Source organism: Rattus rattus, chromosome 5, assembly GCF_011064425.1.
Source record: "Rattus rattus isolate New Zealand chromosome 5, Rrattus_CSIRO_v1, whole genome shotgun sequence".
Taxonomy (NCBI): Eukaryota; Metazoa; Chordata; class Mammalia; order Rodentia; family Muridae; genus Rattus; species Rattus rattus.
This window is the reverse complement of record NC_046158.1, coordinates 145103757-145125795: the sequence shown is the minus strand read 5'-3', so window position 1 is coordinate 145125795 and position 22039 is coordinate 145103757. Positions and strand designations below refer to the sequence as shown.

The following is a 22039-nucleotide window of genomic DNA, read 5'->3' as shown; positions in this document are numbered from 1 at the left end:
ACTAATCTGCTGCAGGGCCTTCTGTTAGGGGTTGAGAGTGATGAGAGGCAGAGAGGTGGCTGTGACGGGCAGGACCTGGCTCCAGAGAGAAGACACAGAGGGGCCAGAGGGGCCTTGTTTGGAAGACAGTATCCTGAATGCCCAGCATCCCCTGTGCTTTCTCATGTAGGGTCGGCCATGCTTGTTCACTTTGCCTTTTCTCATTGATTTCCTACCATGGGGTAGGAATTGGGTCTGAGGGGCTGACAGAGGCATTCCAAAGTCTCTACACGTGCTTCACGTGTGTGTGTGTGTGTGTGTGTGTGTGTGTGTGTGTGTGTGTGTGCACACGCATGTGTGTGTGTGTGTGTGTGTGTGTGTGTGTGTGTGTGTGTGTGTGTGCGTGCACACGCCTCCCTCCACCTTCACCCCAACACCCTTAAGCACATCCCTCACTGGCCTCTTCTGAGCAGACATCCTCCTTCCCTCCCGACAGGGCAGATTTGGGTCGGTCTGGGTAAACACACACACAGCCCTGCAGCCTCAGGAAGAAATAGAATGGAAAGGAAGGGCCTCTCCATCCTCCACAGCCCGGGCTTCTGTTTACGAAGTCAGAATAAACCAAGAAATGGGGATAAACTGTTTAGGAAAATATATCTGTAACATCCTAACCATTTTCAGTCATGGTTTGGTTTTATTGTGACATTTTATTACAGGGACTTCTGCTTGGTTTTCCTTCAGCACAGACGTAAGCGCCCACCCTGGTTATGCCCTTCCTCCTGCTGCAGCCGAAGGAGGTGCTTGTAATTACCCCTCAAAGATTCCAAGCGCCAGGGACCATCGTGGCCAACAGACTCTTTCTTGGAAGACATTTTTCCTGCTAGTCGTTTCCAGAGGCAGTGTGTAGGATCTCAACCGGAATGTGCCGGAATGAAAGTGTGCTGCTTATCAACCACGGTGTGCTCAGGTTTCTAATGCCTTGCACGCTTCGGTTGGGGAGGTGAGGGGAAGGCTCAGGAGAGGTGCTTGGTCTGTTGGCTCCTCGCCAAGGTGGGCAGTGAGAGACTTAGGTGGTGAGACATTGCGGATCTGGAAAAAATGCGGTCCCAAAAGGTCAGGGTCTCAGGAAGACCTAGTGGCAGCCACAGGCCCGGACCACCATGTTTCTGTACTTCTTCAGGATGACGTTGGAGCTGTCGTCGAAGTAGAGGACAGATATAGCGTTGAGCTGGGTGGGGGCACAGCAGGGCTTGGGTACGGTGTCTGGGTTGATGAAGTGAACCTGCAAGCCACCGACATGAATCACGGTAAGAGGTGGGCGGTGTGGCCTTCTGTACTTCTAGATTTCTCTAAAGAGCATCTATTCTCTGGCTAAGAGGACCAGAAAGGGCAGGTGAGCAGGTCTAATGACCCAACATGGCTCAGGACTTGCCTCCACCTTGCAGAGGAGGGGGAAAGGGTGCCCAGTCTTCTTCATGCACAACATCTGATACGGAAGAGACAGCTGGAGCTCCTGAGAGGCTGTGGCTGTGGAGCTCCCCCCCCCCGACCCCTGCCTATTCATAAACACACTCTGTTCTAAGGGCCGGGGTTGCAGCTCAGAGAGTTAGCGCTTGCCTAGCACTCACGAGATCCTAGGTTCAATTCCCAGCATCACAACAACTAGACGGCTGTTTTGCTCATGGGGTTCAGACAGGGGGAAACTGAAATGCCTTGCTGGTATCGTGTGAGCACCATTGACAAGCAGGGTGAAAGTAGGCGGGAGGGGGGGTTGGAGGGGACTGAAAAGAGAGAGAGAGAGAGAGAGAGAGAGAGAGAGAGAGAGAGAGAGAGAGAGAGAGAGAAAGACTATTCATCAAAGCTGACCTCAGCCCAGCCGACCAGTCTATATCATCAGGAGAGCCCAGTGCCCAAGACAAGCCAGGGGTTGAGTTTTTCTCCTATTACTGGCTTGAGACAGGGGCTTTGATGTCCCAGGGCTGGCCTTGAACATGCTATGTAGCCGAAGCTGACCCCTGAGAGTCACATTATCTAGCCCCTGCTTCCTGAGTGCTGGGCTGAAATGACAGACCTAAGCCATCCCATCCGCCCAGTTAATGCAGCACAAGGGACTGAGTCCCAGGGTAAGGAGTCTGTCAGCTGAGCCACGAGCCCAGCTCCTGATTTGTCATTAATGAGCAACTCAAACAGGGTATGGCAAACACACGAATTCCATCTCTTCTGGTGGACAGTACCAAATTCTCACCCTCCCCGACTTCCTCCTCTTTGAGTAAGTTTAATGCAGCCCCAGGTGTGTTGGTCCACTAGGACATCAGAAAACCAGAACTTAAAGATATTCCTCGATGCTGGCTTTTGGCGGGGGTGGGGTGGGGTGGGGGTGGGTGCAGGCCTGTAATTCCAGCTACTCAGAGTCTGAGGCAGGAGGATCACAAGGTCACAGTGAGATCAAGACCAGACTGGACAGTTTAGTGAAACCCAAGGGCTAAGGGTACAGCTCTGAGGTAGAGAGAGCTTGAAGGACATGTGTGAGGCCGTGGGTCCATCGTTTTAACCTCGAAAGGAGGGAAAGAGTGAGAAAGGAAGAGGGAGGAGGAGGGAGCAATGGGTCGGGGGACCCTCCCTCTGCCAAAGGGCAAAGCTTGGACTGACCCTGACCAAAGGCTGAAGGGCTCTGGTGACCTTGGCATCCCTGACTCACAAGTAGGAGTGGCATCAACATAGATTTGAATAACAAAACGAACCGCCCAGAGGGGCATCAGGCTCGAGCTCTCTGGCACCAGAATTCAACCCAGCATGGGTGATCCGTTGTCCAGACAACAGGCACTGCTGAGAGCAAGCAAGGTCGCCTGGAGCCCGGTGGAACAGCAAACACAGCATCGACCAGAGGCTGTGTGCACCAGCGTGGGCTCAGAGCACCGCTCCGCTCTCACCACATGGCTCTTCCCCCGTGGGCCACGGAGGCTGACGTGAGTCAGTTGCTGCCGTCCACCCTTCCACATACTCTCTCCCTCTGAAACTCTCTCATCTGCTTGGTCCATTTCCTACCCTGGACATTAAAGCCCTAAGGTCAAGAGTAGTGGGCCGTTCCCTGCAGTGTCCCCAGCTCCTCCGGGCATACAGCGGACAAGAGAATAAAACTTCTCGAATTACTGACCTGAAGGTTCAAGTTCAAAGCTTAGAAAAGAAAAGCCATGTGCTGGGCCTAAGAGACTAAAGTCTTCCTCTCGCACGCACGAGAGGGCCGGGAGTCGGCGGTCAAGTCTAATCGAACACAGGATAGCAGGCTGACACTGGAGAGGATTGTCCCCACCAGGAGGGACCCAGTGTGAGACACAGTGACCTTCCTCACCAGGAGAAGACCTAGTCTTCAGTGAGGCACAGTGACTCATGGTCACAATACCACAGGAGCCCATGAAACTGTTTAACTTTTAAAACTAGGACAAATCGGGGTTGGGGATTTAGCTCAGCCGTAGAGCACTTGCCTAGCAAGCGCGAGGCCCTGGGTTCGGTCCCCAGCTCCGAAAAAAAGAAAAAAGAAAAAAAGAAGAAAAAAAAAGAAGAAAGAAAAAGAAGAAGAAGAAAAAAAACTAGGACAAATAAAGAAGTAAAAGAGTTTTAGGGCCCAAGATATATATATATCCTTATCCATTACATGCCTAAAACTTGTTTCAGCCTTATAGAGAGCAGGTACCCACAAGAGTCATTACACACTTGTGCAGACAGCTGCTCATGTTCTGGGTCAAGACAGTAGAAGCCAATCATACCCCCACTGGCCACACCCCCAGGAGGCACTCACAGCCCCACTGGCCACACCCCCAGGAGGCACTCACAGCCCCACTGGCCACACCCCCAGGAGGCACTCACAGCCCCACTGGCCACACCCCCAGGAGACACTCATACCCCCACTGGACACTCATACCCCCACTGGCCACACCCCCAGGAGGCACCCACCAGTGTCTGGACGATAGCATGGTTGGTGGCGTTCATGTAGGAGTTCAGAGGGAAGGCACACTCTCCCTCACAGTAGTAGGCAGCATAGCCTTCAGGTGCGATGATCCAGTCCTGCCAAGAGAGGAGAGTGAAGCCAGGCCTCCGTCAGTCCACGCAGAGGGCCCAAGCAGGGTCTCACCCTTGTGTGTCCGACCTCTACGTGTCCTAGCCCTGGGTGGACTCCTTCCTCATGTCCCGTGGACACAGGGTTAGGCTATGCTTTCCTGACCTGCGGGGGTTCCCTGTAGGGCCAAGGAAGTGAGCATGCATGGTATTTTGTGGCCCCAGCAGAAGGAAAAGAAAAAGGACTCGGGGTCTGGAGGGGACACTTGTGTTTCATCTCCTGGACCAGGGGTGCTAGCAGTAGGGAGTGAGACATGGGTCAAAGACCACACCTAGAGCCACCCCGTCCCAGCTGGGGGTGGTATGCTTCAGCTTGTTCCCAGGCGTGTTCATGCTACAACCGAGACCCAACACGCCTCCGGAAACTTCATTAAAACACTCTAAGTCTTTCCGTTGGTTTCCCTTTGCTTCTTCTTTGTAAGTACGGTTTCAGAGTGAACTCCGTAGGTGGCAATGTTTTGTCCCTCTGCCAAGACCGGACGTGTCTGCGAATCTAAACCAAACTCCCCTGCCTGGTGCGCTTTCTTGAGAAAGAAGCTAATGACCCACTGTGGCTCCGGTAATCCAGACAAGGCATCCCCAGCTCTGGAAATGTTGTGTCAAGCCGCTTCATAAAGTGGTACACTCTAGGGATTCTAAGCAGAGTTCCCGCTGACGGGTGTTGGACGCAGCACACAGGAAACACTTGTTATGTATACAGCTTACTCCCACCACACAACATGCTTGGTTAGGGAACAAACACCTGTCCGTCGTCACAGACCAGGACAGACAAAGGGCAGATGGAGAAAGCCGACACTCCAAGGCTGGATTTGAACACACGGCCTTATGTGAGAGAGGTGGCCAGCCATGGGGTGGGGAGTAGGGTGCTCATGAAGTTCAGTCTTCAGAAGGATGGTCTAGGGGGTGGTTCCGATGCTTTGATAGGGAATCTGTTTACTGGAGCTGAAGGCCCTCGCCCAATCGGGTTTTGAACTATCAATAAAGATAGCAGTGGCCAATGGCTGGGTGGAAAGAGAGAGGCGGGACTTCCGGGTTCCCGCAGGGTAGGAGAGAGGAAGAGAATGGAGATACCTGGGAGAGAAAGATGGACAGACTCGGAGCTACTGAGGGTAGACCTAGGGGTGTTGAACTGACACTGAGCCAGCCATAAGGCAGGCTAAAAATAAGCAAGTGTGTGTGTGTGTGTGTGTGTGTGTGTGTGTGTTTGGACGTGCGTGTGTGATCCTATTTCCACAGATCTGAGGGAACCAGGGAGGTGGCTGACAGCGTGGTCCACCCGGAGTTTAAAGCGGGGTAGTAGAAACTACATGCTATAAGGTGGTGTGCTTCACGTTCTGGCCAAAGAGTCAATCACTCCGTGGGTCACACGGGACATCACGATGTCCTCGTATGTTCAGCCCAGGTTCTCCTCTTCGGTTGGAGCTCCTGGCTTCTGACATCTCACATGTAAAACAAGGACTGTGGGCGGGGGCTGGGACTCAGTTGGTAGGGTGCTTGCTTAGCATGCAGGAAACTCTGGGTTCCATTCCCAGCACAGCGCAAACTAGGCATGGTGGCACTCTTCTGTATCCCAGAACTCGGGAGACAGGCAGGAGGTGTCAAACTACAGGGTAATCTTAGGCTACACAGTGAGTCTGATGCCAGCCTGGGACATGGGACCATGTCTCTAGGGGAGCAGAAGACATGAACTGTGACACACCGCACCAACAGACAGCCTCATGGTCACCGGAAACAGAGCAAGCCCCAGTGCTGTCCTTACCTGCCAGCCAAGGTCTCGGAAGCTAACATACAGCTCGTGTTTCTTGCAGGCCTGCCTCTGGTCACTGCTGCTGTTTTCTGCATGGACAAGGAGGCGGAGGAGAAAGCCCAGGAGGAGAGAGAAACACACATGTTCAAATCCCTTTGGTTCTGCAGTGGGGAAGCATTGGATTCAGGGGCTGAAGGGCAGAGCCACTTTGGGACCCGTGAACCTCCAAGGTCACCCCTGCCCTTTAGTAGAGGCCCCCAGTCCCACTCAGACTTATTCTGCTTCCAGACCACTCTGCCTGAGGGGGCACCAAGATGCCGTGCACCTGTCCACAGTCGAGGTCCAGAGCCAAGGCTGGGGAGGGAAACCAGAGCGGTCCCACAGCCCCCAGCTCCCAGCAGTAACGGCTGAGTTTCTTCAAGGAGCAAGAACAGTGTGCTTATGTTATCCAGGATATAACTGTAGCATTTGCGCCAAAGACGGCACTCCGTGAACACTGTGGGAGTCTGTCTGTCTGTCCGTCCGTCCCTCATGCACAGTTATGGAATCTTCCTCTATCCTGCAGCTGCACAAGTGGCCTTTCCCTAACCTGCGACTCCTGGGCCTTCCTTCACCTGTCTTGCCCATAAAGCTGGGGCCCCTGGTCTACACTCTTATAAAAGCCCTGCAGGCCCCGGAGTGCTCAGGCACTGCTCAGCCCTCCCCCGAAACACCCTGCAACTATTCTAAAACATGGTGACTGCTCCCTCTGAAGCCACTGACAGGCCACCGGGCGTCTGGTGACAAATGACACATCCTACAGAGCCCGCTTCCCAGGATGCACTGGAATTCCACCTGCATAGCTCTGAGGTCAGAAGAAAGCACAGGCTAGTCTTTAGCAGGCAAAGGTCAAGGGTCAAGGCACTATCACAGCACAGGCCGCAGAGCCTGGACATCTGGTCTACCTTCTGGGACAGCTAAGGACCATGCCATAGCTGGAGGTGACAGCTAGCACTATCCACCCACAAGCCCCATTCCCCTCTTCCCTGCAGGAGCAGAGAGGGCTGTGGACCTCCTCCTCAGGTCAGGGTGAAGCAACCTAGCTAGATATGGTTCTTTGTAGGATCACTGGGGCTAGACTGCCCACATCTCCCACTCCTGAGTAAGGGCAGATCTTGAAGCAAGATACAGGGGAAAGTGCCGCGATTATCAATGATGTGAAGGGGTAAGACCTCAGTGAAGATCTTTGGTTTAGCATGGGCACCTAGCTGTGGGCGTGCTGTGGGGGACGGGCCCTTGCTTATTCTATCTGGGGTTGTAGCTGCCCTGGGAGAAGGTGGTTAGAACCCCACCCCCAGCAGGTCCTTCTTAGCAGAAAAGGAGAGACCTAGCTCCTTTACCTTTACCCCTAATCCTGTTCCATTCACCCCACCCAGCGCAGCAGAGGGCCTGAGAGCAACAGCCAGTGCAAGCCACCAGCCACTGGGCAGCTCCCTCCAAAAGGCCCTGCTCTGGACAGGTGCTCAAACTTGCTTCCACACCCAAGGGTCAGCTAGCCAATTACTAGGGTGTTGGGCTGAAGGGGACGAGGGACCCAGGTTCTCCACTTGCATCCCAGGAGCAGCTGGAACCCTGAGGCAGGGGTGGCTGACAGGAAAGAGGCTTTCATTGCAGAGGCATGCTGGGACATGTGTCTCCAGCCGGACACATAAAGGACGATGTGTGTGCAAGAAAGAATTCAACTTGTGTGGCCCGTCATGTGAGGTGTGAGCACTTCAAAGGCACTGGGCACACGCCTACACACACGCGCAGGCTGCCTCACTAAACCAGGGTGGGGCTCCAATCCTGTTTTATTTTTTATTTTATTTTTTATTTTTTTAATGTTAAACTTCCAGGCAGGGTTTGGAAGAACTTAAAACGAAAGCAGGGAGTTGAAATCTATGGGAGTAGGCAGATTCCGAGCCAGATGGACTAGCTGTCATACGAGGGAGCGTCCCGTAGCTATGGAAGTGGGTATTCTGTGGGACACCGTGGGGCGGTCAGCTCCCAGCCCTCAGTGTTCCTCTCTTTCTGGAGGCCAATGTCTGTCCTAGATCGTTAAGATCCATGTTGCAGATCTACACGACAAGGCCAGCTTTGCTGGGATGGGGTACGCCCGCACTTTTTGCCCAGCTGAGTTGGCAAAGGCCTCTGGGACGTTTCAGATTCTGAATGGAGCCCTCCTTCACCCCTGGGCTATACCCATCCTTCCCAGAGCAGCCAGCATGGCCTCACACCTACACTGCGGGCAGCCTGAAGCTGTAAAACTCCCACTCCTGCTTGGGATGGGTTTCAGACTGGAGATGAGATTCTCAAGAGAATGCCCCACCCATCTGTGGCTTCGGCCACTTCTTCGGTCAGAGAAGCTATGTACCCTCGGGGTGCATGGGCCTCGGGGATGAGAACCAACCTGGCCTTAAGCTCTCAGCTCAGGTCCTAGGGGAAGTGTTTTTGCACCCCTGGAATGAGCAAAGTTACCCAGCCACCACCCTGACTCCTGGGCCTGTCACTGCATTCAGATGAGGGTGACAATCTGTCCCAAATAGTCTCTACAGCTAGGCTTTCACCACGAATTCCAATCCCAGCATGAACAAGGTCCCGGAATACGAAAGAACCCAGCGTTTTATTTGGGGGCTCACAAGACCCCTTTGAGGTGCCTATCAACGGCTCCGCCCAGCAGAAGAGAACGCTTAGGAAGACTCTAACCGTGACCCACACGGGCCACTGGCAGAGCAGGCAGTGACTCTGTTCAGAATAGCAGCTTGCAGGCTGGGCCTCACCCACGGTTAACATGTCTTATTGTGCTGTCCAGAGCTGCCCCATGTTGGGTCTGAGTGCTGAGGAAAGCAGATTCTTACAGCTTATTTACACAAGTGAAGCAGGACCGTCAACCTCCTCAGAAGCTGCGACCAGCAGGTTTGTGTCTATAAACAATGCTATCCAGGGATATATTTATGTCACAAGCGTCATGAGCCATCCGTCATACCAGGTGGGACTCTCTCGCCTGGGCAAGGAACAAAGGTGTGTACCCAGCACAGACAGGCAGGCACAGTGACCCAGGACCTGGTCGCCGGTCATGAACCTTGCACAGGGAAATTGCCACAGGGAAGGACTCCACCTGTCCCCTGGCTCCAGGTTCAGCCCCTGCCTCAGCTCTGCAGATCAATACCAAACCTCACCTAGGCCTACATTTGACAACTCTGCCGGTCCCGAGACTCCTTTATTTAGTTCCCACAGAGATGTTCCCTATGGCCTGGCCAGATCTGCAGCCCCAGCGTTAGGGTAGCCTCACTGAGCTGCACTGCCTCTTCCGAGCCACTCCTTAGCCACTCTGTGATGAGTGCGTTATGTAGGCAATACCATGCTGTGTGTGTGCACTGTGTGTTAAGTAAGAGTTTACTAGTTCAGTAGTAGCAAGTAGCCTTGTGGGTTAAGATCGTAATAAAACCCGAGATTGGAGGTGGCCGTCTCTACCAAGGCAAAGGGGTGCTTGGTAAATTAAAGCTAATAAATCAATATATACGTCTCTCTACTCACTGACGTCTACACAGGGACTAGGGGATAGCCTAGAACCAGTAAGTCTAACCCTCCTCACCATCGGGCTATTTTCTCTCTTCAGAAATAAGAGTATCAATTTCAAGGCAAGAGGAAGAAGCCATGGACAAAGCAAGTTGACCTGGAGTGGAGGGGTGGGAGGATGGGGGAGGGGAGGGAAATGGCCTGGTGGTCTCACACTTAATTCTAAACAGTCCGAACCCCCCTTGTGTGTTTCCTCAGAATTCTGAGGGCAGAAGCTAGAAGACTGAGTTAGCTGAGAGCCTTCAGAAGCAGGCCTGGTTGGTTTGTATCTAGCCCTTGCCTTGCTTCGGGTCACCAGAGCCCTGGAGAAGCTGCACACCGGATATACATGTCCCAGGTCACAGGGTGATCTGTCTGGAAGCATGAGCTGGTCCCTCCGGCTGCACGGACCTACCTGCCACACTGGCCATCCTCAGGGCCTCTTGGTTCTTTGGAGTCTTGGAGCGGTTCTGGCTGCGTTGTTTGCCCCCCGTGGACCGGATGCTACGGAGATGGACCTCTGTGGCCTTGAAGAAGGCCACCATGAAGGGTTGCTTGTTCTGGGGTCCATGCCGTCCAATCAGGCCTGCCAACTTGGGGTTGATGCTCTGTCCTGCAGAGGAGGTATTCAGTGTTGGGGACAGGGACGGGCTGGGGGACACAATTCTATCCCCACCTCATACCCCGTTCACACACTTGCTGTCCACTCATCCAACAGGGGCTGACTGGGGCATTCGAGGAGCTGTCTGAGAAGTGCCCTGGTCTCTGGTGATGCCTGTGGGGCGGGGATTGAGGGCTGGGGAAGGGCAGCACACAACCAACCAGGTGGTGACCCAAACACTGAGCAAGGACCGGGAGCATGGGGATCCAGGCCAATTCCAGAGAGGAGGGGGTGTGCATCTCCGGCTAGTGAGTTGGTCACTTGGTCAGCCAGGCTTCCGGGGATGGGACAGTAACTGCCGTGTGCTAGGAGGTGAGCATGGCTGCCAACAGTCTGATGACAGTGGAGAGGCGGCAGTGAGGGATGAGCCCTGAGTGGGAAAGGACGGTATGGGTGTCGAGCGTTGTGCAAATAAAGGCCTGGTGGGAATACTCCAGGCTGGAGTCTAGGAGTGTGAGAGCTGGAGGGAGAAGCAGGCACGCAGGATACCAGTAGACAGGCTACAGGCACAGATGCCCTCCAGGTCAGGAGAAGCACTCGGCCTGAACAATGTCTTTGCAGGTGTAAGTCCTTAAGAAACAGCCAGGCCACGCAGAGCAGGCTTTCCGCCAGGCGGCAGTGGCTCTGTGAAAAGGGAGAGGCCACACGTCACCACAGATGCCAGGAGACGGAGCTGCCTGAAGTCGGTGTGGGGAGGAACAGAGCCAGTGACACCTGGGTGCAGGATTTCTGCGTTTACGTGGGGACAATAAAGCTCTGGTACTTGGGAGCACCACCGTGGCAGTAATGAGTTTCAGACCTGGAAAATGGCAGGTTCTGGTGTGTTTTGAAGAAAACTGAAGGTATTCCCTGAGAGACCACAAAAGGACTGAAAGACAGCCTTGTGAGACTGGAATCTCCTTGGCCTGAAGCCGGGATAGCTTTTCAAAGATGGGAAATCGAGTCAAGGGGGTGCAGAGTGGAACACAGGAGCTTGGCTGTGCATTTCAAAATCCCTTCTTGGCACCAAGGGTTAGGGTTAGGGTCGTGTGGGTGGTAGGAGGTCCTCACCAGAGTTAGGCAGGACCTAGCAAAAGAATGGACAAGCTTTACAGGACACCTAGGCTCGGGCCAGGCTTCCTAGGTGGCTGCTCTCCTCGATTTAATAGGTCCCTCTTCCCACCATGGTACAGAGCTGTGCTCAGTTCCAGTTGAGGGGACTTGAGGCTAGATGAACATGACTAAGGTGCCCAGGTGCCCCCTCTCTTCCTTAGAGAGTCCAGGGCAAGCAGCGCCGTGTGCAGGCTCCCCTAGTTAGGAGGAATCTTAAAAACATGAACAAGGAACTCCAAGAAAGCCTGGTAACCCTGAAACCAGAGTTAGAAGGTACAGAGAGGAGCACCCAGGCTGTGATGGCCAATTGTGACTGCAACGTCAGCAAGCCTCTGGTTCTGTCTGTGAGGGAGTTTCTAGACTGGGTTAGCTGAGCTGCGAGGATGAGCCTCGAGCTTGGTCTTATCCCGTGGACTGGGATCCTGGGATGAATGAAAAGGTGCCGATCATTGGTGTGTCTGCTTCCTGGCCACGGAAGCAGTGTGCTGGGCTACCTCACACTCCCAATGCCATGACGGACGGTACCCTCAAGCCATGGGACAAAGCAGACCTGAGCTTAGTGCTTTCGTGGGTTATTTTGTCATAGAACTGAGGAAATCCAGCTCACACCCAGGCCAGGCTGTGCCAAGGCCCTGGCGACAGGCATGCTCTGTCTCTCCCCGTGGAACAACAACGGTGAGATTATTAGAAACAATAACCATCCCATCTGGTGATGAATACTTCAGAGCGTGGAGACATCAGGTGGCAACAATGCCAACTGCCCATAGCAGGACAAGAGTGGAGAGGCTGAGCCACCTGCCTAAAAAAACCATGCAGCCCAGAGAGCAACGGCACTCAATCTGACTGCAGACGAGGCTCAGCGCCGGCCGGGCGGGCTTCACCAGTACAGCTACTGCACCCCAAGTTGAGCGACAGAGCCAAGGCCAGCCAGAGGGATGTTTGGAAGTCACACCAACTAGTAGTGTTCCCTAGGCAGGTTGGAGACGACGGGGAAGGAAGCCCAGCTTCCAGCGCCTGGCTTGGCCTGGCAGTTAGAATGGGTTTTAAGAGTTTGCGTTGAAGAAAACACATTTCCCAACCCCCACGATTCACCTTCCCCGCCTTTCGGCGTCTATCTCTCCTGCATTCTTGAGCAGGGGTCCCCCCCAGTTCATCCATCTATAACGAGAGCGAGTCTATAAAAGAAACCATTAAAGTCGGGCCCTGAGGAATTGCACTTCCCCCCTGGAAGGCTTTTAGGGCAGAATAAAAATGCCTCAACTCAAGCCCCCATGCCTCTCTGGACCCCTTAAATCCAGGCGCCAAGCGTGGCCCCAGTCCCCGAAGCCCTTCTGACCTGCTGGCCAGGGCCGGAAGCTACCAGCAAACCCACCTCCACCCACCTCGACCTCTGCGAAGAAGGAGCCAAAACCCACACTCGTCGCCAGCGGCCTGCCTAGCCTTGATTTCCTCCGGTGTGAACTGGACGAGGCCACTCGTCTCGCATCCCCGCTTCCCTAGTTGATGGCCGGCCTTTCACCCAGGCAGATTTGCTCAAGCTCTGCACTCTGCCCCGGCCTCAGGGCTGGGCGGAAGGCGGTTTGACAAGAGGCACCTAATCCTTCTGGCACAGTGGCTGTCGCTGCTCAGGGGTGAGATGTGACCCGGTTCAGCCAAGACATGGAAGGGAGAAGTTTCTAGAACTTTCTAGAAAAACCTGCTAGAAATTTCTAGAAAACACACGTGCCACTCTAATGTTCAGAGGAAACCCATTCTCAGCAGTGCAGAAACTCCGCCTACTGACTCCAAGGAAACTATGTTTCCAGACGAGGGCTACCCACGGGAGGACACCACAGAGAGGGGCTCCTGGGACACAGTTGTCACAGGGTCAAGCCAGCCTGCAGCCTACGTGCTCACCCCAACCATCACCATGAATGTCCCACCTCGATGACTAAGTCTAGAGTCTGGAATTACTCCCACACCCTCCCACGCACACCAGAGGCTGGCGACAGAGAACATGGGCACAGGCCGTCTTTGGGCCTGTCACGGAGCTGGCCCTCAGGAGCACATGCATCTGTCTTCATCACCTAACATGGGGAAAAGAGCTGGGTGAGGACAGCCCAACTGCATTTGGCATCTTTAGAAGGATTGAAACACTCCCTACTGAGAGTCGACAGCTAAATTTAGAGTCAGAGACACCTCCGGGGGTGGCTGTGAGGCACTTTCCCGAGAGGTTTAACTAGAGAGGAAGACCACCGTGAATGTGGTCCCAGGTCCCATACTGATCGAGCACCAGCGTTCATCTCTCCCTGCTTCCCTGCTGCTGCCAGAACTTCTCTGCAGAGACTGACTGGACCCCCCTCACCATGAGCCACGGGAAGCCCCTCCTCCTCTAAGTTGTTTTCGTGGGTGTTTCCTCACCGCTGTGTAGGTAATGCAGCTCAGTCCACACACTAGAGCCCACAGCTGTCTTATTCCTGATAGTCTAGAAGCAGAAAGCACAGCCAGGCACACGGGAAACGAGGGAAGGATGGTGCACCCCATTCATGGGTCCCTGGAGGGGCCTCTGTGCACTGGAGGGTGCTCAGATAGCCTCCACCCAGGACCCCAGACAACGTCACATGTCCCTTCAGAAGCAAACGTCTTGGATGGAAGCTAAGGCTGGCGGCTTACTCTGCCTGGTCTTAGATACAAAGTAACCCAAACAAAGCACTGAACAATGCAGCTCTCCGGTTTGCCCATGCCCAGCGTGGAGGAGGCCCTAGGTTTGTGGCCGGCGCTGGTAATTGTTACATCATGATGGCATGAGCTGTTATATCCAGAGGTGTGCATATATACACTTCTACACATAATACACATAAGCACACCCATACATGATATAGAGAGTCTCACTACGTAGCCCAGGCCAGTCTTAAACCCACCACCATCCTCCCGATTCTCCTGAGGGCTGGGCTGCATGAGCCACCCGGCTGTATCCTTCTTTTTGATATTGAACAAGGGGGGGAGGGGTAGTCGCAACAGGGTAGTTATGGGAATTTCTTTCCCCTCCGATCCTGCAAGGCAGTCTCGGTAGATACTTGTCATTGTATGTTTTGCTTATCTGTATATAGCAAGGTTACTGAAATGAGGCATGGGGTAGAAATGGGTGAATTCATTAATCTTGGCAGAAAAAAAACCATAATACTTTGAGCCATAAAATCTGTGTCTTTGGCAAAATCAGAAAATATTTCTAATTTAGTGGAGGGCTGGCTGAACGAGCGTTGTTCTCTAAGCCTACAGATTTGCACATGAAAAGGCAAGTTTTGGAAATAAGGAAGCAGGCAGCACAAACTGAATAAGGGCTTCAAAAAAAAAAACAAAAACAAAAACTGTTGCTACACGTTGCTACACTCTGGGCTGCGCTGAAGCCATTACACTCCATCAAGTGTCACTCAAATTTAAGTGGCATCTTCTGTCTCCTTAAGGCTGGGACGGTACATTTTCCTCCCTGTGTCCTAAGGATCTCCTTAGAACAACAAAAAGCTGCAGGGGTGTGCACCCCTGCTGCCCTGCCAGGAAGTTAGGATGAGACCAGAGGGACTCTGCTGGCCCTCTGTGACTGCTCCCATTTTCTGAGACAAGGTTTCACGTAGCCCAGGCTAGCGTTGAAATCATTACATAGCTGGGGCTGGCCTTGAACTTCCTGTCCTCCCGCTTCTACCTCCAGAGTGCTGGAATTCCAGGCGTGCACCACACAACCCCTTTACGAGGTGCTAGAGATCAAACCCAGGACTTCAAACAGGGTAGGAAGTCTCCACCAAGTCACAGCCCAGCCTGTTTATTTTATTCCTTTTAAAAGTAAGGAATAATAAAAATGACTTTTTAGGGGTCTTTTTTTTTAAAATGGTGTTCTGTCTGCAAATACATATGCTGCCACGGTGTCAATGCCTGCAACAGCTAGCTGAGTCAGCACGCGTACACACACATGCACACACACATGCACATACACACACACATACACACATGTGCACACACACATACACACCACACACACACACATACACACACCACACACACACATGCACATACACACACACATACACACATGTGCACACACACATACACACCACACACACACACATACATACCACACAAACGCACACATACACACACACGTGCACACATACACACACAGCACACACACACACACACACAGCCTCTTCCAGTTCTCAGCGGCAGGCTGCTGCTCTCAGAGGCCACTAGGCCACGCACCGTGGTCTGGGGATGTATATGACAAAGGGAGCCCATCACCACTGCCACTGCACAGAAGCTAGCCATGCCCAGTTAGTTAGGTATCCAGTTTCTCATGTCACTATCCTGATCCATGAAGTGCAATTTGAGGTCTCATTGGGGCTCTACATTTTCTTGACCCATCCCCTGGACTCACCAGTCTTCTGCGCTAACTTACTTCCATCTACACGACTTCCAGATTCTTCCACAAAGCACCATGTTGACTTTATTTACTCTTTTCATTGCTGAGTAGTATTTCACCACACACACACACACACACACACACACACACACACACACACACACACACACACACGTCACAGTCTGTTTATCCTTATGGACGCGCGGGAACCACACAGAGGTTGCCATGGGAAACTGCCTTCTCATTGCCTGATGGATAGTAGAAGCTAGATCCTTCACACCTCCAGTTCCTGCATTGTGGGTGCTATCCATCGGGAAGGCCAGGGAACTCAGCTAGGCCTTCCAAGAGGTCCAGGCAGAGAAGCAAAGGTGTGATCTGAGGCACCTTTAGAGGACAGAGGGACCTGCTGACCTTACCACCCAACCCTGGTCTCTGGTCTCCCTCCTCCCTGGAGGCTGCAGACCAGAATTTCTCCTGCCTCACTTGTGCTGCGGCTGAGTGTTCTGGCTTCTGGCTTCTTGGATTTGTCTTCCTCCCTAACAAGGCAGGCACGAGAAGTGTGAAACTGCTTATCCTACCCACCGACTCCCATCTCCCTCCCGACTGGGGACCCTGAGACAGCCATTTTGCCAAGTGTGCTGTGATGAGGCCCAGGACAAAATGCCAATGTGCTTAAGTGATAAGCCAAAAGGGGAAAAGCCTCGATACCACAGATATTCCAGCCCAGGACTCAACAAACTGCATCTGGCCAACTGCCTGCTTTAACAAATAAAGTTTTATTAGAACACAGCCAGTGCGAAGTCACAAATGCAGCCTTTGGCTGCCCTCATGCTAACTGGCGTTGGTGAGAGCGAACAATTCCCCTCCTCACCCGAAAGCATCCAGCCCCTGAAATGTTCTACCAGCATTGCGAACATTCACTCTAACCCACACTGACCACACCTCTTTATTTACACATAGTAAGGAAAACTACAGGTGAGTTGGGAGCACGAAACCAGTAGAGTGCTGGTCTAGCCTGCTACACAGAGCCCCAGCTTTGATCTCTGGTACTGCCTAAAACCAGGCCTGGTGGTGCAAGCCTGGAACACCAGCCCTTGGAAGATAGAGGAGGAAGGATCACAAGTTCAAGGTCACCCTTAACTACATAACGAGTTTAAGACCAGACCACTGGTGCGTCCCACAGATAAGACAGCGCCATGATTGTGCTAAGAGCCAATGTGATAACCACCCTTCCTCATACAGATGTGTGTTGCTGCAGCAGAGGTGGGGACAGGAGTCCATACCTGGCTGGCTGACCCAAAGAGTCCAGGCAGATGTCAGGAGAAAGGACCCACAAGCCCCAAAAGGACCAGACCAAGGGGACTTCCCGGAAGCCATCAGGTGGGCATGGCACTTTGGGAAATGAATTGAGGGCAGGGACCAATAGCGCATTGGGGCACCCAGCTGGGCACGAGCATGAGTTAGCTCTTAGAAATATCCCAGAGCAGGCAGGAAGCACAAATGGGGCCTCTGGAAAAGGAGGGGTGTGTCCTCCCACATGGAGGGCGGTGCCCCGCTTTCCTGTGGCTTCTTTGCTCTCTAAGCCCAGGACCCCAGCCACCCCGATGAGAACCCAAGAATGTTCTTCATTAATTGTAGAAAAAAAAAATGATTCCAGCATTGGAAGGACCAAGGCCCCGGTGACAAATGCTTGTGACCTCCTTCTGGCCCCAATGACCCAATTCTACCCAGACCTAAACAGCCTGCTGGACCCTGGGAGAACAGGAAGGGCCACTGGGCCTCTTCTGTCCTCTGCCTTTTGGGATTCTGGGCAAAAAGGAAGTGATGTAATTCTAGAGTGCAAAGGCGCCTCTAGCCAGCTGTGCTGTGAGAGAGGCTGCCCACCAGATTGGCTTCACGCCAGAGTGTCCCCGGCCTCAGGCCGGAGGCTCGGTCCCTGCTTTCTCCCACATATGCCTCAGCACCACATCTGGACAGCACATGCCCTCTGGTCCTGTAAATGCCCCTGTGACCACTCGGGAAGAGTAGTACATGTTCCCCTGTGCCAGAGCAGAGACTCCCTGGGCAACACACACACACACACACACACACACACACACACACACACACACACACACACACACCACACCACACCACACACGAAGAGAGAGATGGAGGGAAGGAGGGAGGGACATGTTTTGGAAGGTGGGGTGCAAAGAAGGAGGAGCCCTGTGGCCTTGAAGCTCAGGAGGTGGGGTGTAAGTCCTGGACGGTGCTGAAGCAGTTGTGAGAAGACTGAGGAGCTGGATGGAGCTGGATGGAGCTGGATGGAGCTGGATGGAGCTGGATGGTCTTCTGGGATTGACCTAGTGTTTCCTTCCGGAGCAGGCAAAAGAGCAAAGAGTGGGGCCTGGAGTGGACCACAGGAGCTAGGACAGGATGGCTGGGACCCTCATGGTGGAAACAAGGTGGCTCTGTATGGGCAGGAGTCAGTGTGTGTCTGGGACTAGATGGCACCTCGGGAAAGTAGGCGTGTCCATTTCTGGACCACAGGACGCCCTTCAGAGCACTACCCACTAGGCACCAACTTGTCCACTCAGTCTCTGTTTCTCTCTCCTTCACCATTTACTGCCCCCCTCCTTGGGAGAGGCTGTGGGTCACATGACAGCAAATGCACCTTTCAGACTGTTTGCTGAATGACTGCGTAAGCTTCCAACCAGCGTGGATCAGCAGGCTATTAGCTGCAGAAAGTGCTTCGAACACATGGGCATAGGGTTGGGGAAGGGGTCGGCATGTCTCTACGGTGCCGTAGACAACCACATCAACCGGGACACTGAGGGGTCTGGGAGTGGGTTCTGCTGACTCCTCAAACATAAGCCCAGGCGTGAGGTTTGAGTAAGGGGGGGGGGGTAGAGCTTGTTTTGGTTTGGTTTTGGTTTTCTGTTTGAGTCTCAATCTATAGCTCTAGGTGGCCTAGAACTGTACGAAAGAATTTCGTGGCAATCCACCTGCCTCTACCTTCCACTTGCTGCCATTACAGATGTAACTCACCACCCCCGCGCTGAGAAAATGCCTTATTTTCACGGCAGCCAGGATAATTCAGGCGACACGGTCATTAAAAACTAGAACGCAGGCCATGGTACGTGGAGACACGCTCATTCTGTGGGCCCTGCAGGGGATCCATTCTTCTCTCTTTCCGAGGTCTCTCCACACCAGGGGAGAGAAGGGAGGGATAGTCAGGTGTGGAGAGCCTGAGCCTCTGTCTGATCTGCTCAGCTGACCCTAGCACAGTCCCTTACATACCCACTGTCCCCTCAAGGCTCTCTCCTACCAGGTCATTGGTACCCACATTCCCAAAAGGTGTTTCCATCAAAGAACCGGGGACCCAAGCCTGAGTCCCAAGTGTAGCACTGAGAGCCATGTGACCTAACCCACTAGCTTCTGTCTCAGTTTCCTCATTTATAAAAGGCTGTCCATGACTGCTGGCCTCCTCCCGGGCAGAATTAGGTAAATCAGCAGTAATGCAGACATCTACCATTCAGGAGCACAGAGGCAGGGCTGCCCCGAGGCTTGGCACTTTCGTGGCCTCACCCTCTTACAGAAGAGGTAAGGTTATCGTGTCCATGGAGAACATGAAGGAATGGAGAGGTTGGTTGGGATGAAACCACATAGCAGTAACCTGAGGGGCAGCCATGGTGTCCCCAGGGGCCACAGGATGTCCTGCTTCTAGTAGCTATAGGTGAGCCAGAACCCGGAGTGACACCAATTCAAAGCACAGGGGCCTGGCTCGGGCCAGCCTGGTGTGCAGGACATGGCAATCCACCATAAGCAGAAGGAGCCATCACCTCTCCTGTGGTCTTTTCTGTATGAAAACCAGGGTCACCAGGCCTTACCCTCACAGCATTCACTCACTCGTCCTTCCCAATGCTATATGCCTGCTTCTGGGAGCCGAGGTGTCCAGAAGGTACTAACTTCTGCCCCACACCGCACACTCGCCCCCGGAGCCCAGCTGTGGTGCTTTGGTGACTAACGGGGGTGTGGGGGTGGGGGCTGCAGCTGGAAGGAGGGATAACAGGCAGGCTTTGCACACTGCCTGGGTGGTCTGGGAAGGGCACCTCTGACCCGAGACCTCCCTCAGGGCCAGATGGAGGAAGTGAGCGTCAAGCATGCCGGGGACTCTGCAATTTGCCATCCAGTAGGGTCTGACGTCAGGCCGGAAAAACATCGGGCTTCCAGAAGGAACTCTGCGGTGTTGACACCACACTCGGACGGAAACAGATGTTCTTGAACAGGGAGGGAAACTGAGGCCTGGCAGGGAATCAGCTCCAAATTCTGGCCACCACCAGACCGGTCTCCTCCATCCAGGCGATGTGGCCTCAAGGACTTGATTTACTGTTAGACTCAGGGTGAGGACTGGTAATTTGCCTCCTGGGAGTCCCCGTGCCACCCTGAGCTTGACCTCTGCAGGAACTTCCAAAATGCCAAGTTCCCAGGGTGGGCACAGGGGACTTGGCTGTCAGCTCTGTGTCCAACACAGAGTCACAGGGACTTCCCGGTGGACTCTGTGAGCCTTTAGGCCATGTGGTTGCAGGAGGGGAGTCTGTCAGTCATCCAGCTCTCTACATAAGCAGGTATCCTCAGCGTGCAGTATGAGAGGGACACAGTACTGTTGCTACCTAGCCAGACGCCAAGGTGCTCAAGAATACAATCATGGGCTTTTGCTGTGGGTGCATGCCTATAGGACGGGTACACCCAGGTGACTCTAATGGGCCTGTCGCCAAGACCACGGGATGGAAAAGATCATGAACCTGAGGCCAGGAAGTGCCAGTCACTCTACCCTGTAGCTCATCCCATAAGTCCTCACCCACACAGCCTCAATGTAGTTGGATGGTCTGAGGGCAGTCCTTCTGCCAGGCTCTCGGCCAGGTAACCAATGAAAAGCCTTCCTGAGAAAACGCTATACCTAGACGCCTTCCCTTCTGTGCCTTATCCAGGAAGCAGGTACATACAGCGCCTCTCCCCAACAATACAAAGTTTCTTTAGCTACCAGCCCGGAGCGCTGGGGAGGGCGTCCGATGAGCTGTTGATATTTGGAGCCCCGTGGGCCTCTGGGTATCGGGTTCCTCTCCTTTGTTTATTTTATTCGGCTGGCATTCCTCAGCCTTAACAGACCGTGGACACTTCCCTTCGAGGGGCACCTGTGGCTCTTCGGGAAGCACCGGCTAAGGAAGGCTGGTGCAGACCCAGCGCCATAAGTTTATCTTTTTCTAAAGAGCTTGGCGGGTTATCGAGCGTCTGCCACAGCAATTTAACTCTGATTGGAGCTCAAGAGTTTCTGTGGCCCACAGGGTCAGACGGACGTGACTGGTGTCACCAGACACATCTGTGGACGATGCCGCGAATATCACTGCTTGCGCCAAGCAGAGCTTTCTTCTGGTTTGTTGGAACTCATTTAAAAATACAAAAACTCAGGCTGGGGAGATGGCTCGGAGGGCCAAGCGCGCACCAGCCAAGAGCAAGGATGTGATTGGATCCCCAGCAACCACGTGAGGAGCCGAGCATGGCTGACCGCCTGGGAAACCCCAGCGGGTTTAGAGACAGGTAGATATCTAAAGTTCACTGGGCAACCTGTCCAACCAATCAGTGAGCTCCGGATTGAGGGAGGGAGGGACCCTGTCCAAAAGAGAAAATTAGGCGCGGGGGTTGGGGTGGGGGGAGACACACTCATACTGGAAGGCAACTGATCTTGACCTCTGACCTCTACATGCCCGTGTGGTCTTGTATCTGTGCACACCCACCCAGGCATACCCACACCTACACACACGTACACATTCACTCCACAGAGAAAAACAGGTAGACTCAAAAGTGACAAGACCAGCCTTCAGGCCAAGAGGAGTCACCACGGTGACATTCATTTACCAGCTGGTAATTCCGGAGCTCCAGTACTTTCTAGAGACCCGGGTAAGTCTTGGGAGAGGGGGAGACAGGAAACAGTCCAGAAAGCACAGAACGATCCTAAACACTTCAGTCTACACTGAGCCTTGACCTCAGGTGAGCTTTCACAAAAGGAATGTTCTAGAAGGTGGGGGATGGCAGGGAGGTGGGGGGAGATCAGGATTATTCCAGTTCTCTACATCTTGCTCCCACAGCCCTGGGCTGCTGAAAAAAAAAATGGACGCCTAAGCCAGACTGTCTTTCGGTTACCCTCAAGATTCTAGCTAGGGTCCAGGCTGAAGCCATGGCCTCTGGCAGCCATGATGCCAGAAAGTGATGGTGCCCACTCCTGTCAAAGTACAAAGAAAGCCAAACTAAACTGGAGAGAGCTGGAACGGAACAGAAGATGGCCACCAGAGTCCCAGATAGACAGGAAAATAGGGCGCAAGGTGGCCCAGTCAGTGAGGGACTCGCTTCCAATGCATGAGGACGACCTGACTTTGATCTCCCAGAACCCATGAGGAGAAAAAAAACAGGGAGTGGGGAGGCAACATGGCTCAGTGAGTAA

The 22039-nt window shown here is 53.5% G+C and overlaps 1 protein-coding gene across 1 annotated transcript in view; it reads right to left on the bottom strand.

Annotated features, from left to right (window-relative positions):
- Nucleotides 1-653: 653 nt before the first annotated feature.
- The window catches only part of LOC116902283 (bone morphogenetic protein 7-like), a 32806-nt gene continuing 11420 nt past the window's right edge, over nt 654-22039 (bottom strand). Inside the window, exons 3-6 of the mRNA XM_032904714.1 lie at nt 9831-10028; nt 5852-5928; nt 3931-4041; nt 654-1261 (exon numbers count right to left, since the gene is read on the bottom strand). Of these exons, the coding sequence (XP_032760605.1) occupies nt 1112-1261; nt 3931-4041; nt 5852-5928; nt 9831-9960 (468 nt within the window). The 5' untranslated portion in view covers nt 9961-10028 and the 3' untranslated portion in view covers nt 654-1111. The remainder of the gene's footprint in view (nt 1262-3930; nt 4042-5851; nt 5929-9830; nt 10029-22039) is intronic.